The 16260-nt window shown below is 36.6% G+C and overlaps 1 protein-coding gene across 1 annotated transcript; it reads right to left on the bottom strand.

The window, feature by feature from the left end:
* Nucleotides 1–657: 657 nt before the first annotated feature.
* LOC131574389 (condensin-2 complex subunit G2-like) lies at nucleotides 658–14149 on the bottom strand (the record flags this gene model as incomplete). The annotated part of the gene is made up of 12 exons (XM_058828842.1): nucleotides 658–850; nucleotides 4689–4794; nucleotides 5014–5111; nucleotides 8255–8358; nucleotides 10195–10338; nucleotides 11127–11311; nucleotides 11601–11700; nucleotides 12490–12633; nucleotides 12741–12851; nucleotides 13340–13513; nucleotides 13677–13830; nucleotides 14079–14149. Coding segments are annotated over 12 exons (1443 nt in total), but the record flags the coding sequence as incomplete, so codon positions are not given.
* Between the last annotated feature and the right edge of the window lie 2111 nt (nucleotides 14150–16260).

The following is a 16260-nucleotide window of genomic DNA, read 5'->3' as shown; positions in this document are numbered from 1 at the left end:
CTGTTTTAAACACCAAAGTTTCAAAGTTTTTTGTCTCTATATTGTCATGTGAACAAGAGAATGGTGGGTAGTGGGGGATAAAAGGGTTTTCTGGAAGTTTATTCAGGTGTTTTTATTCTTGTAGTTTTGTTAATAAACTTTCTTTATTCCTTTTAAGTTTTAAGCCTGTTTTGCTCTTGTTCTGATCCATATCTCACAGCAAGAAATAAGTAAGTTTTCTAGTAATTTTTTTAGTTACTGCCTTAAAACCACGACATTTATTTGGTGCATTGGCCGGGAAAATGAAATTGACAAATCTAAACCACTACAGATAGGAAACAGGACATTCTGTGCTGTCTCTTCTTCTACAAAAGGGAAGGAAATCAGGTTGATAAGGCAGTTTGCCCTTGTTAAAGCCATGATGGCTATTCCAAATCACCATTTTGACCCTCACATATCTCCAAGTAAGACTCATTTCCATAACCCTTAGAAATATGGTCTAGTTCTCCCAGGGACTGAGTGACCTCAGTCTCAAGAGTATCTATGATACAATTTTATTTGTTTTACAAAAACAAAGATACAAAAATACTGTTTTTACACTCCCCCCAAGAAGACATTTTTATACAGAATAATAACTTTGCAGCTGTTGAAAAATCTATACTATTACATAATTTCTTTTATACACTTTTATACATTTTGCTTGCTTTAAATGTACAGAATAACAGAAAACAATCTTAAACAATTCACAAGTTTACAATGTAAGTTTTTTAAAAAGCAATACATCTTCCTTCAGTTTTCATGACAAAAGCTTCTGCGTGCTCAAGGATTCAAAAACTCATCCAAAATTTTCAGAGATGATTCATACAGGAATCTGAAATGCCATAAAACAATGCATAACAGAATTAGAAATGCTAAATGCCAAATCAATCCTCAACTATTTGAATCTCCGAGGACAGCTACCACATGATTTCTTTGACCAGTTAGTCCATATTAGTTTAGTAAAATGCCTTTACAAAATACTTTTGAAATAGCTGGATTCTTTTTCTTTCAACTTTTCCATATTTTATGCTGATCAGCTCTGTCTCTAGAATAACCAGCAGCAAACCAGTTTAAATTACTGTGTCAATTCAAGCACATTTTCTAATATTTCATCATCTAGTTAAAGAACCCACTCGTTTTCTGCACAGCATTGTTACTCTTTTGTTCAAACAAAACAGTGAAATCCTTTACAGGTAATTCATTCTAAGATCACTTTTCATTCTTTTACTTTCTTCATTTCTCCCTCTCTGTTCAGTCTTTATAATTTTTGTTCTCATCCGTGGCAACTTCTTTCCCAGCCTGAGCTTTCTATCTTATCCTTATTAGCAGCTGCCTCATCCAGCTGCCCTCACACTCCTCTTAGTCCGGCTCTGACTCTAATTACACACTCCTCTCTACAGTGCCACAGCCTTTAAACCAGAATGAAACTCCAGTGTCAAAGTAAGGTAGTGCTACAAGGTACTGCAGAATGTGGATAATTAGTTAAGTTCTGTGGGTTTAGGTGCAATGCTGCTTTGTATAAATTTTATTTCGTTACAGTTTAAGGCTAAAAAAACCAATGGATTTTTAATGTGGGACCATTGGCACAATGGCCAAAAGCCATCAATTGGGATAACTGTGCTCTTCCCAAATAGACAATCTGAAGTCAGTTTTACCAAGTACCTTTCTAGGGAATTTAAAGATGGGAGGCAGAGAAATCATACCCAGTTATAAACCAAAACAATTCAAGAGCCATAATTTACACATGCAATGAGAGTACAATTAAGAATTTGGGAGCTAGCTAAATAATAATTTTAGATAAATATCTTTCAGCACAGCCATTAGCTAAATTTAATTTGTAATACTCATATATCAAAATGCTAAATAAAGTAAATACACAGTATTAAGTAAGAGTTATTATCCTATAGCACATTAGGTTTTACAGAACGTTAGACATTTTTCTTTAGCCTCCAAATGACTGCATTGACAGCTTTATCTGCATTTTTTGTGTTAGGCCTAAGTATTTGCATTTTATAAACCAAACTAATGTGTGTGCCATTACTTTTGAGGAAATTCTCTCAATATACAGTATGTTGTCCAGAATTTTTAAATGCACTGAACAGCATTTTAAAAATGCAGACCCACAGGACCATCTGAAACCACTAACTCAGCTGAAAAGGGAAGACTAAATTTCACTGAAAAGTTTTGCTTCTGAATTAGTGCGACAATTCCTTGTATAAGGCAGCACCTTAATTACTACACCAGACAGCATTTTTTACTTTTTTCTTTCATTGCTAATATGTAAGAGATTACTCCTAAGTCTGAAGTTAAGATGCTGGCACAGAATACCAGTTCTCATGGGAAATTAAAGAATGTCACCATTTCCTGGTATACCTGGATATTGAATAAAATAATCCCTCAAGGAGTTATTAGGAGATAATGCATTCAGAAGCAAAAAACAGTAATATTATTAAGAATGAGTTAAAACCCAGTAATGTATTTTAGCAAGCAGCAGCACAGTAGTGTGTGTTAGAGGTCTGTCTTCATATTAATGACCAGAGATATAGCTTGCAGCATACCATAACTAAAATTTGGTAAGTTGAGTAGGATGATAAAATAGTTTACAAACAATAGGGCACACTTCAGACCATGTATAATCACATTTTAGCTGTACATTAGCACACAAGCAGCAAAGCACTACAAATGGCACATCAGAAGCCACCAGAGGCCCAGCCTACTCTGACGTTCTGTCTTAGCTGTGAGACTGCAAGTACACTTTAATTCATCATGTAAAACCTAATCACTGCAGAACTTCCTCCAAACCTCTTTCTAGCATCAATTATTTTACCTTTCTGGAGAGGAAAAATGCCCAACGTAACGATACAAATATGAATCCCCCCCAGTTCTGCAAAGCTGTGTGATAGCTTCTGGATTTCATTATAGCACAATTCCGATTCACAGAAAAATTCCTATTCCCATTATCATATTCATATCCCTAATCCTTGAATTTTGTCTGCAACTGTCTCCTGAATTGGTATTATACAAAGGTAGCCACTCATATATCATGAAATTAAAACACTGTGTAGCATCTTATACTCTTCATCTGCCCCAACATGCAAGTTGATTTGTCCCAGTTCACTGGGCAGAGACGATCATATAGATTCATAAAGCAATTATCTGTGTTCTCACTGAAATTTATAGTCAGTAGTGCTCTCAAGTGGCAGCAATTATTCACTTTAATGTGCCTATTTATTTAATCATGTTAAGATTCACTTTAATTTCACAGCTTTTTCTACTGTCTTGATTAGAAGTGCAAACTGAAACACGATGCCCTGCTGCTCTCCCTCTTTTCCAGATTATTATTATTATTATTGTTAAAAATATTCTAGTAGGATTCTTGGAAACCCATCGTAAAATAATTTCATGGGGAAAAGAATGGGGTTTTGTTTATTTATGTTTGATTCTGTTTCTAAGCTAGATCCTGACCAAAGGCCTTTTTGTTCACAACCAAGCAATTCTCCAGCTTTCCTGCAGGCCTCTTTCAAGTAATGGAAGGGTCCCCAGAGCACCATCCTCTGGATGGAGGCACAGCTCAGCCACCAATGTCTATGTCAAGTCACTAAAATGCCAGAGAACAACGTGCCTTAGGCCAGGGGATCCACGAGAAGAGCACACCAGGGAAGTGTGCACAGGCTGGGAGAGCTGTGCAAGACACTTGAGTAAATGAAGCTCCTATACAATGAGGTTCCTGTACAATGGGCTTTTTGGCTTGTTTGGGAGTCTTTGGTTTGGTTTTTTTTATTTTAGTCTGTCTACTCTACAGCCATTGTTTGACTAAATAGTAAGGATCACCGGTTTGAAGAATGAAAGACTGCAAGGGCCTCTGCATGTTCAGGCCTCTGTGGTGCATTGCAAACTTTCTCAGTAACTTCGGATTAATGTCCATAACCTCAGTGTGGTTTCTTCACATTCTGTATTTGTGCTTATAATGGTTCCTTTGCACACTTTTTGATTCCATGGGCTATTCAATAACTAGGCTGAAATCAGATGTTCCCAAATTTTAAGACTTAAGTGAGACACTAAAGGCTAAAGCATTCATCATGATTCTCTAGAGAGGGCTGAGATAACTGATTACAAATACAATGCAGTCAATCACTTTCAAAAAAATTTTCACAAAAGATATACCAGATATGACATTTGAAATCCCCCCCACCAAAAAAAGCAAAATAAAATCACCTGTGGAAAGGTCTCAAAGTTATTGTTATACTCAGGTAAATATTTCCTGCCAGCATAGGTTTGGATTCATATATCCAATGCCAAAGTGTGGGAGAAAAAGCTTCTAGTAATAAGAAATAGTAACTGGACTATTTGTTTTGTTCTACCCCTGCTGCAAACAGACCTGGACTTCAGAAGTGAATCCTGCAATATACAGGATCAAGTGATAACACATTCAAATTAAATGAAAATAGCCCGAAGCTAAATATGTAAAGATTGCAATCACAGCAGATATAAGGGCAGGAAATTTAATACTGTGCAGGGCTCAATACCTCCCACTTCCCCCCCTCAGTGTTTTAAACCTTGCAGTCGATCGCTCAGAATGTTCTAACAGTGTTATGTAAGTACAGAACAGAACCAATTACTGCAGAGAGGGGATAGGAGAGCTCAGTGCTCCTTTCCCACTGTACACCCACCTTTCAGTACTGCTGAATTCTCCTGTGGCAGCATCCTTGCATACAATCAATTTCCTTTGAATGGCAGGTGCAATATCCTTTAGAAGTGAAGTTTTGTGCTTACCACCTATTTGAAACGAGTTGAAATGTTGGACAACAATAATAATTTTTCAAGAAAACAACACCACCCTTCCATATTTTCGTAGACTAACTTTAACCACAAAAGATTGCTTAATGGAAGATTAGATATTAAATTGGATTTTCACTGTCCTGGATTAACTACTGTGTGTTTCAATGTAGTACATAAAAAGGAAGATGGAAAAAGGACAAAAATGTTTTAACTGACCTTTAATTATATTCACAATGCAGACAGTAGCTGTTAGACTAAAAATCCCTTCAATTCCTTCAGAGTGAATGCACTCCATTAATTCATTTAAAATTGACCTAAGGCAAAAAATAAAGAAAAAATGTGTTATAAACCATATTTCTTTCAAAATAGAACTGAACAGAACATATTTGTAATTATGCTACCCTGACACCACAGCTTCAAAGATACCATGCAGGACAGAGCAGTGTGACTGGGTAACTGAAAACTATGTGCCTCTGGAACTGAGAATATCAAAGCATGGTAAATTGCTTGGGAAAAAAATAAAAAAGTCTGCAAACAGAAAAAGTGGCTGTTAAGAGAATTGAAGAGTTTGTGGTATATTTTAGGAAAGCTGATCCAAAAAAAAAATACTGGTTCTACTGGAATTTAATTCACAGAATTTGTACTGAAATTTCTAACTCAAATTTCTACTGAAGTTTGAAAAAATATATTCTATGACTCCACTGGTTTGCTAGTACCTACTCAGACTTAATTAACATTTTGACCTTAAATGTGTTTCTCATAAATATTAAAATGGATGATCTTCCAATTACAACCCAGTGAAGATCATGTTTAACTAAACAATGTCCTGAAACACTTCCAAGCAACATTTTAGTTACTGAAACTAAATAACTGAATAACAGGACCATAACAGCAGCTCCTTGTAAAATACTAACCCAATATGTACCTTAAGAGATTTTTTCACCTCTAGCATGAGATGAAAGTATTACCAGCAAACTCTAGTGGTGTCTTGGGATATATGTCAAGGTAAGAGAAATGAAATGAGAGTCACAGATGAGGTCTAACAACCAAACTGAACTGCACTAGGGAATAAGTCAATACCACAGGATGGAAACAGCAACTGGTCATTAGTGTTTGTGGTAAAAATCCCAAATTTAACTCAGAAGCAATTCTCAAAACCAGAGAAAAATAAAAGAACAAGACGGATAAAACAGGAGATGGAAGAGATCCTGGTACTCCTCAGAGCACATAGCTAAATGTTCTGTGATCAACTAAAGGGAAAACAGAGCAGCAATGTTACATTACAGTAACTTTCCCTAACATATTTCAAAATACCTTTAGCAATATTATTATCTGTTATGAAAACAGAACATCATGCATTGCCAGTTCTGACTTCAATTGTTCTTCAGGCTTTTATTGTGCTAAGATATCAAAATGAAATATGCAGTTAAGAACCAATTCAGTAAAAAACTTCTGCAGAAATTCAAATATTGCTTCTAAGAGCTGAGAAAGATGAAAAATCTTTAGCTTCAGGAATAAGCATTATGAAGTTGCTCAGGCATAGCATCAGTTTCATTGTATCATTGTGGACTAACATGACCAAGCACTGATTCCACTTCACCTAGGCCTTAAATTGCTAACGGACACTACTGGGATCAGGGTCCTGACTTGGTTGTTAGCATTGTTTGGGTCACTAAGCACACTCTTAACCTCCATGAAGGAACACTGGAATTTCATTAACCTGTAACAAGACTCACTGCAGCTGCCTTTCCCCACCTCCCTCCAAAAAAAGGTCATATGAGCCTGCAGGCAAAGAAAATAGAACAGAACAATAAGCTATTTAAAAATACATATAAGGTTCAGAAGTAAATTCAAAAACTAGTTCTTCAACATTTATTTGAATTTAAAAATTAAAATTTTAATGACAACATTAAATCCATTCTATATTAGCAAAAAACCTTGAAAAAATTAATATACAACATTAACTGACTTCAAAATTACAGCCATTAAACTGCTTGAAAGAGGGGGAAGGTCTGAAATCGTCTTTATACAAATAGTTTCCTACTAAAATGGATAATACTCACACAATTGGACAGGCATTGCCAAGCTTCCCACTATTATCACTGCTATGGGGATTGAAATTCAGTGCTAGAGGCTGACTGGTTAGCACTGAAAATAAAACAGATTCTGCAGAACTCAGAGCAAGATGACTGTGACCTCACAGAGAAGACACATCAGATTTCGTAAAGTCAAAGGTGTTCATGTTGACATAAAGATTTCTGAAATACCAAATTATTTGCTACTGGATTCTGATTATAGTCTGTCAATACAGATTTATGAAAGAGCCTTAAAAGCAGTCTCAATTCTGAGGCACCAGTAGAACCAGATGGAAATTATCTCCAAATCTTTGCCCCAAAAAGATAAATTACAGAAGATATATTTTTTCCCAAGTACTCAGAAACAATTTGGCCCAAACTTGCAGTTTTTTCCACCAAGAATGGACAAGATTCACATTGATTACTACAAGAAAAAGTTTCAGAAGAATTAACTGATTTTCTGCATCTCTTTTGAAAAGAGATGTGTAAAATAATTGTTTCACTATAAGAGAAGACCTTGATGGAGAGCTGCTGCCTCAAGCAAGTGCAAGATTTGGATTAGTTAGACTGTTGCTAGAGTCTCTGGAGTCTTTTGTTTTGCAAATTCAGCTAGAATTAGAGAAGGACTGAGAAGAAAAAAAACACCTCATGACAGGAGAGACAGGGATATTCAATGCCTGTCAGATGAGGAAGCTAAGAAGAGGAATTAGTTGTGGTAAGTCAGGGAGAGGAATAGGACTTCTAAGCCCCTTTATATTTTAAAACAAGTCTAGTGTGTACAGTCATGTAAAGAAAAATTGAGTATGAACAAACCATGCAAAATGAAATTCAGTTGTGATACTTTTAAAAGACATTCAGAGCCCTCACTAAATATAGCAAATACCCTCCCCCTCAGTTTAAATCTTAAAAAATAAATAACACAAGCTCACTTTTGGAGGTTTTTAGCACTCAGATACTTTCTATTTTGAATGCTGTGACTTTAATACAGCCATAGGTATCTCGTTGCAGATGTTCAACTAAAGGATTAATTCTATTTCTGGCAAATATTTTATCTCATCTTAATATCTCTGTGTTGAGGAGACTCAGCTTTATAAGTATTATAATGAAAGAAGCAATCCAAGATGTATCATTAAAAAATTCATCATGATTAACAGTCTTGTAAATAAGAAGAACTCTTAGTTAAAAAAATGGACTCAACCCCAGCAATCAATATCTACAGGCAGTATGTCAAGAAAAAGGGATTATTAAATAGTCCAAATAAATTTAGAAAGAAACTAGTTCTTCAAAGTTTATCAGAATTTAGAAATTAAAATTTTTTTGACAACATATAAACTGTTCTATATTACCAAAAGGCTTGGAAAAATTAATATAGAAACATTTACCTGATAACATTAACTGACTTCAAAATTACAGCCATTAAACTGCTTGAAAGAGGGGGAAGGTCTGAAATAGTCTTTGGCATAGTCAAGTCTTCTTCACTGGAAGCCTTAAACGGAAAAAAAAGTCAACAACCATTATAGCTCAAGAAAGATATGTATGCAGAATATTGTATTTCAATAATTACACTAACCAGGACCTATCCTTAAATAATTAAAACATTCACAAGTATCCTTTGAATAGCTTTAATCCAACTCTGTTGTGTCCAAATAAAAACTAATTTAAATAAGAATGACTGAAACTAAACCACATAAACAGTAATTGTAACAAGGCAAATATTCTCTGCAGTTACTTTCACCAGAAACTTCATTTAACTACACTGGGGGTCACCCTTTATAAAGGCACTGCCTATTAAACACAAATGAGTCCCCTCTGCGGGTCCAACTTGAAGTGTGCATCCATGATTTCTAAATGTAACTTCAGAGATAGTGATTTTCTGGATACCTGCTCTTTTTGGTATAAAGGTCTGGATAGTATGACAAATATTTAGTTACAACTGAATTTTGATTTACAACAACCTGGGGGCAGGGAAAACATCAGCTCAGATGAATGACTGGAATAAACAATATATGAGTATGAACCTCCAGTATATTCAAGCCCAGTAATGTTTCCTCTGCATCATCTGTAAAGAGCACCTGTCACCCTACAGTCTCTCAGCTGATACATCAATATCTGCAGGCAAACAGCTGGTACTCCTTCAGTGCCTGCTGGAACAGAACCTTGGAAGCTGCTCTGTGATACTTTCTGGCAACTGTTTCTTGCTCAGTTTCTGACACATCCAGAACCCACAACAAAAGTACAGCCTCTACTGAAAAGCTTCTGCTCTTCCTTTTTAATTCTCAAAGCTTCCAATCTCACTCATCATATTTGCTCCTAACACTACCTGCATTAGAAAAGTGGGATGGGAACACTGCCCTTCTCCTTCAAGGACAGTTGTGGTTCCTTGGACTTTCAGAACATGAAATAACCTCTGTCCAACTTTCTTTCCAATATTAGAGATTCTTTCTTTACTTTCCAAAGCAACGCAGATCAGATATTTGGAATTTCTCTGCACCAAAAACCAAAGGAACCCAAAAAAAGATGCAGCACGTGAAATGTCTCTGTATGGAAGCAGAGAATGCCAAGCAGGACATCAGCCTGCTTTGAAAGAGAACTACAGAACCTTATGGGATCATTCCAAGAATAGGGAATGGGAATCTGTCACACATCAGTTCACTTCCAAAGTTCCCTAATCTGGGTGAGATGAAGTGAGGTAATTACAACAAGACCCTGTTCTCTGTCTTTCCCTGAGCTCTAATTGCTGAACACACATTGTATGGTGTGGCATAAGCCTTTGTTCAGTTTGGGTCCACAATCTTGGCTGTGTTGCCTCTCAGCCTCACACACACAGCCTTTTCTTCAGAGTGAAGGTGAAGGAACCAGGAGACATGAACACTCTGCAAGCACTGCTCAGCAACAGCCAAAACAAACTGCTGTGTCCTCAACAGTGTCTTGGCCACAAATGCCAACCACAGCAGCACAGGAACTCCAGGGAGGAAAGCTGACTCCTTCCCAGCCAGTCCCAGTACAAAAGCACAGAGGGAATATTCCAGAACCCACGTTGTTAATTTCCAACACTGCCTAACTGCTAAATTCTCCTGTCAAATGCAGATACTGAAATAGGTACCCAGACAAGTCTGTCCCTACACAACTGCAGTCAGAAATCTGAGCAATGAACTCTAATATGAAATTATAGCAAATTAAATTTCCTGTTTATTCCATGCCAACACACCCAAAAATCCTCATCTGCAATACAAAGACCAATTTTCTGAATAAAGCTCTTTTGTTCCAACATAACACATAAAAAGTGAAAAGTGTTAAATAGAAAAATCAGAATTAACTTTACCTTCTGTAGCACACAATTTATCTCTGCTACTATTGAAGCCAAGAGAGTGGAGAGTACACTCTGGTGAACTGCTGGGAACAAAGAATGCCAGCACTGCAGTGAATGGATAAATTCTCCGAGAGGCATCTGAATAGAGTGAATCAACTAAAACCAGAAAGAAAAACACATATTTTTTTTCAGATTGCTTGAGTATAATTGAAATATACCAGCAAGTCTCTCTGTGAAGTGCAGACCACACCTTGAAATCTTTTGAGGTATCCTAGTCACTTGGGATCAGAGGGGGAATCAGCAACAACTGGGAAGTCTACTCAGAAATCTGAGAGAAATTAACAAGGCAGTGGTTCTTACAAAAAAGAACTGAATGTTTTTTGAGTCCTGAAAAGTAGATTGTCAGATTTCCCAGAATGATCCACCCATTTCACTACTACACATTTAGTATCTGCTTTAAAATACAAGAAGTCAACTTTTCTGTTAAGATGTGAGATTTTCAAGAATTTTAGAACATCATACATATTTTAAAGTTGGTATCATTCTGGCAAAAAGAAATAAATAATAAAGAAAATTTCTCCTCCCTCCAAGATCATAACATATATAAAAAAATCCTTTGCTCTGGATTGAGGAAGATCATCTAATTGCAGATAAGATTAACAACCTAGAAGTACCAGCAAGGTCCAGGATCACTGGAACAGAAGGAATTTGTTCTGCAATTTACAGGTTCTGCTGTCATGATGAGACCAAAATAGAAAAAAAAAAAAAATTGGTAACAATAAAACTTAGAGAATTCAACTGAAAATTTAATCACGTGTCTACCCAAACAGTAGGTCATAGAGAGGTAACAACCCCAAAGTGTCTAAGTATACCCCTTTGCATAAAAATTAGGGATTCATCTACACATTAGCAATTACATAGCAATGTGAACTGTAATATGATACCTGAATCCCTTCTTCCTGTTCTTTCTTAAGTCTATGTGCCACACATTCTAAAATTTTCTGAAAGACGTTCTGTAGAGTGTGGAAAAGGTTTGTCACTTCCTCTGTCTCAGTATTCTGATTTAAAGAAGCTTCAATAATTTCTTTTAGAGTACACAGCAACACTGGAGCACAAAAGCCACCTCTCTCTAGGGAAAAATAGCACAATATGAAAGTTGTGATATTCATCAGGTACAAGCTTAGAATGAAACTCAGATACAACACACAGTGATAGTTTACAAGTGTAGACAATACATTTAATTTCTGAGAACCCTTAGCTGAAAGTTTCATATTATTGATTATCAAATAATTAATATTTTAAGTATGAATCCTGTGTTCCCTCCAACCCTTAAAAGTTAGGGATTAACTAACTTGCCAATACAAGAAAAGTCAGCTAAGTATAAATGCAGTTGTTGGTATTAGTACAAAATAGGGTACCTGTTTGCATAATCAGAAGAGTCATTTCTAAAAGGTGTGCTTGAAACGTGACATTTCCCAGACCCACCATTATGACATCTTTACACACTGTCAGGTAGGCCTAGAAGAGAGGTGCAAAATTATAGGAAAGCCAAACTTTATGTAAAGTAACCATTCAATAAAACCCAAACATAGTAAAACCATGAATTCTTAGCCAAGATGCCCTGAGAGCTGGTGTAACTAACTGCAGTTACTCAGTTCACACCTGCTGAAAAGCACAAATTCCAAGCTGTCCTTCTAATGTTTCCATTGCCCTTTCCCAAGAGTAAATGGTTTCTCAAGAGGCAGTAAATCCCCTTTTTTTTTACTAAGGCTCAGATCAAAGGCATTGATACTTATCATTTACTGAGGCAAAATATGATGTCTTACCTGCCTTTAATAGCAAAATTGAAACCAGCAGACAAAAAGAGCTTTTCTCTACAGACACAGCTGTTACATGCTAAAGAGATTATTATGAGACAGCCATATAGACAGAGTGAGAATTTTTAATCAGACTGTGTATATGTGAACTGAGTTGTTCAAGGACACTGACTGGGACCAAAGTTAGCCAAATCTTTCCTATCGTCTAATCTTTCCTTTCACCAAAATCTGGTAAAATCTCAGTGCTAAAATCCACCTTGGGTTAAATGAAATGCTAGAGGAATGCAACAGAAAACAATTCAGAACTAGCTAAAACATCACCCACATTATATCATCAAATGCTTTCTCTGAAGGACAAATCAAGATCAGGGGTAAGGGACACTGTAAATGATGACACAAGTGCCAGTGCAGTTTGTCTGCATACAAATTGCTATACCTACACCTTTTCAAACTGAAGGCAGCTTGATTTATATTATAAGAATCTTCTAACCTGGATAATTAATTCAGAAACATCACTGTGTTTTGAAATGCCATTCTCTTGATCACTTGCTAGTATAAAAGGTACAACTTGACTTTCTATCCAAGCGCCTGTCTCCTTCAGAAGTGAAAGGTAATCTTCTCCTTCTTCAGAAAACTGTAAAAAAACAATGGGAAGTTTACCAATTGTGTCTCCAGTTGTTTTTGAATTTTCTTATACTGTCAACTGTAACTCTAGCTTATTCTGGAAAGCTATATGCATACCTTGTGCTGAAGATGAATACTCAATCTGCAAAAGAGACTGAAGGCTCTTAGGCTGGTTGCTTGATTCCAGACACCAGAATCTGTTCCTTTCAGAACTGAGCCAAGAACCCGCTGAAATATCAAGGTTTACATTTATATTTTTCAGAAAATCTTTTCAAATGTTTCTTTCCTCAACAGCTTTAAACAAAAGGTTAAAAAAAACTCCAAACCCATAAAAACAGCAAAACACCAAGCCCAAAAAAGGGACAAGCATACTTTAATACTTCCATTTTGCAGTGCCTTAATTTATTTTCAGACTGTTCCTTATCTGCATATTCTGAAAGTCAGGTGCCTTAAAAAAACTCAACATTAGATCACAAAAATTTTGAGATATCTAAAACTGAGAAGCTGGTTAAAATCTGTTATCTATAAACAATTCTGAACTACTATCCTTCTGTTTAGAATATTTGTTGGATGTACAAATAAAAAGGAAAATCTTTTTACAAAGGGAGAGGGGATCATGAATCTCATTTATTTGTTCCTGCATGCCTTTAGTTTGACTCAGGTAATATATGAAGTACTGATTTTATAAACACTGTTTATGATAAGGAGAAAATTACCTTTGCAGCACCAAGAATTTTCAAAAGGTTCTTCAGTTTCTTTTTAGGAACAGAAAGGAGGCAACCACGATTGACAGGATGAGTCAATAAATACTCAATGTAGTCAATTGCTAAGTCTGGCTTTGATTCTTGTGTTACGTGGATACGTACTCGACGCTCAGATGTTTTAGTATTCTGAATAGGAAGGAAGCACAAAACCAGTACAAGTCTTAGTATCTGACTTTAGAACTGATTTCAAAGCAGAATAATATAGCATTAAAAAGTCTTATTCTATTTTAAAAAAGTATGATGCCTTAAAGAAGTCTGGCAATTCCTATACTCCCTGTCATATGCAGACCTTTGTTGGGGTGAGCGAGTCAGACAGCCAATCGCAGGCTACTTCCATAATGTGCCCCACTTGACCCCAGCGGCACAGGCAGTCGATCAGGATAGAATATTTGCCTTGGTTAGCTCCACTGTCAATATTTCTGAGTCTGGAAACCACGCCACAGCTTAAAAGCAAACAGACAAAGAGATACATTATCTTTACACCCTTAAGTGCAGAAAACAATTAGTATAATACAAACAAAGGATTCACCAACAACTTAGACTTGAACATCACTAATTTTACTGACTTACCACAGTTTTTTAGGGTCTTAATTTATCCAAATAGGCATTTAATATATCAGACTGTGAAAAATGAACAAATACAGCCAACAAGAAATTCCTTGTCATTGCATTTTGGATTTCCAAACAGTACCTGAATGTAGGAATAGCAGCAGGGGGCATAAAGGATGCCAGAATAACCAATGGAGTCATGCACCGCTCATCCTAGGATAAAAGAATTACACAGCATGACGTAAAGGTAAAGGTACACACACATGCAAGCAAAACTAAAGAGAGTACTGAAAAAGTATGATTACATTTTCTTAGATTAAAGATTTCCCTTTTTCACTACAAATGAAGCTGAAAGAAACTCAAATCAATATTGGCTTGCAATCTGAAATGTCTGATTCTTGGTTTTGGAGGTCAATTGTTGTATCCTTCAGCTTTCTGACAAACTGCCAGAATAACTACCATGAATAGTCAGTCATGGATCCATTAAGTTAATACTCATTGCAAAAGAAATAGCAGCTCTACCTAACTTTTTTTCCCAGTGTGACTAAGATTTAATTGCACAACCATGACACCATCTAACTCCTCTCAAGTAACCAATGCCTTAAATGAATATTCATTCACACCACAAACTTATTAAAAAGACTGTAAAGGAAAGGGTTCTTATATAAATAAGAGTGGTAATGTTTAATGCGCTATTATTCGTTACAACATGAAATAATGCATGGTCGGTGCCACAACATCATCTCACTCAGGTTATACAGAAACCAGTCTATGTTAAGAACTCTTCAAAAATAGTTTATCTCTATGTCCAAGCTTCATGGAAACAGCCAATTGAAATTATCACCTACTTGGCCATTCCAAAATATAAAACCGTTTTTAGAGCTCGTATTCTTAAAAGAACTTTTAAAATATATTTGTAGCTTTTTCAGGAAAGAGACAGGCTGCTTCAGTATGTTTGTAGCCTTTTAGGAACTAAGCCCCTTGATGACAGGTCCTTTTACATCCAAGCTGCTTACTCACTATAAGAATATCAAAGTCAAAGAGGTTGTTTGCTAAAGCTGGATATCTTGTCTGTTCACCAGGCCCTTTCAGAAAGGATGTTACATCCTCAACCCAAAAAGATTTGGAATGTCTTTGACAACTTCCAAATGCTTTCAGGGTAAAGAGCACTCATATATCTGTGCTGCAGAATAATACGTTGCAATGAGCTGCTTTTCACTCCCTGATTATCTAAAGCAAAGTTGCAGTGGAACAGCCACCATACTTCAGGATACTTCAACATAAAAGCCATCAACTGAGAAAAAGATATCCAGTATGTAATCCTTCCAAATTCACTCTGGGAGCAGCAGCCACTACTGGCCACTCTTAGGATGGCATCCTCCTCAAGAATAACACTAAAAAAACTACAGCAAGGAGACTGACAATTTTAAAATGACTTATTTTAATTAACTGCCTATATCAAACCAAAGCAATAAATAAATGCATCAACAAATCATTAGAGAGTATTCAAATTAGCAGAAACCTCAGAATCACAGAATGGTTTTGGTTGGAAGGGACAAAGAGATGTTGTTCCAACCACCCTGCCATGGGCAGGGACACCTTCCACTTAGCCAGGTTGTTCCAAGCCCCATCCAAGCTGGCCTTGAATACTGCCAGGGATGGGACATCCACATCTTCTCTGGACAACCTGTGCCTCACCACTTTCACAGTAAAGAATTTCTTCCTAATATTTCATCTAAACCTACTTTCTCCTAGTTTGAATCCACTGCCCCTTGTCCTGTCACTACACTCCCTTGAAAAAAGTCCCTCTCTGTCTTTCTTGCAGGCTCCCTTCAGGCACTGGAAGGCGGCAGTTCAGGTCACTACAAAGCCTTTTCTTTTCCAGGCTTAACAATCCAAATTCTTTTAGCCTTTCCATTTAGGAGAGGTGCTCCATCCCTCTCATCTGGGAGGCTTCCTTTGGACTCACTCCAGCAGGTCAGGAGGACATGTTTGGCTTTCTGGGCTGTGAGTACACTCTGCCAGCTCATATGCAGTGAAAACAGAGCCTCAGCTGCTTCAGTTGCAGCTGAATCATAAGTGGTGCTGGTGGAAGAGTCTGGGGGACAGTGGGTAGAAAAATATGTGGATTCTAATGTACAATGAGTATTTATTCTGCAATGGCACATTTGTGATTACTGTTTCCCAAAAGTTCTAAAGCATTCAAAAGAATAAAACCCTAGAAAAACCTTACAAGGAGAGCAATTAATTGCATAAGTATTTCTGAGCTGACTATTTAGATAATGGTTCATCAGTCAGATACTGCAGTTGGAGAATAGTTTCTA

Source organism: Poecile atricapillus, unplaced genomic scaffold, assembly GCF_030490865.1.
Source record: "Poecile atricapillus isolate bPoeAtr1 unplaced genomic scaffold, bPoeAtr1.hap1 scaffold_285, whole genome shotgun sequence".
NCBI lineage: Eukaryota > Metazoa > Chordata > Aves > Passeriformes > Paridae > Poecile > Poecile atricapillus.
This window is presented reverse-complemented; position numbering and strand designations above follow the sequence as displayed.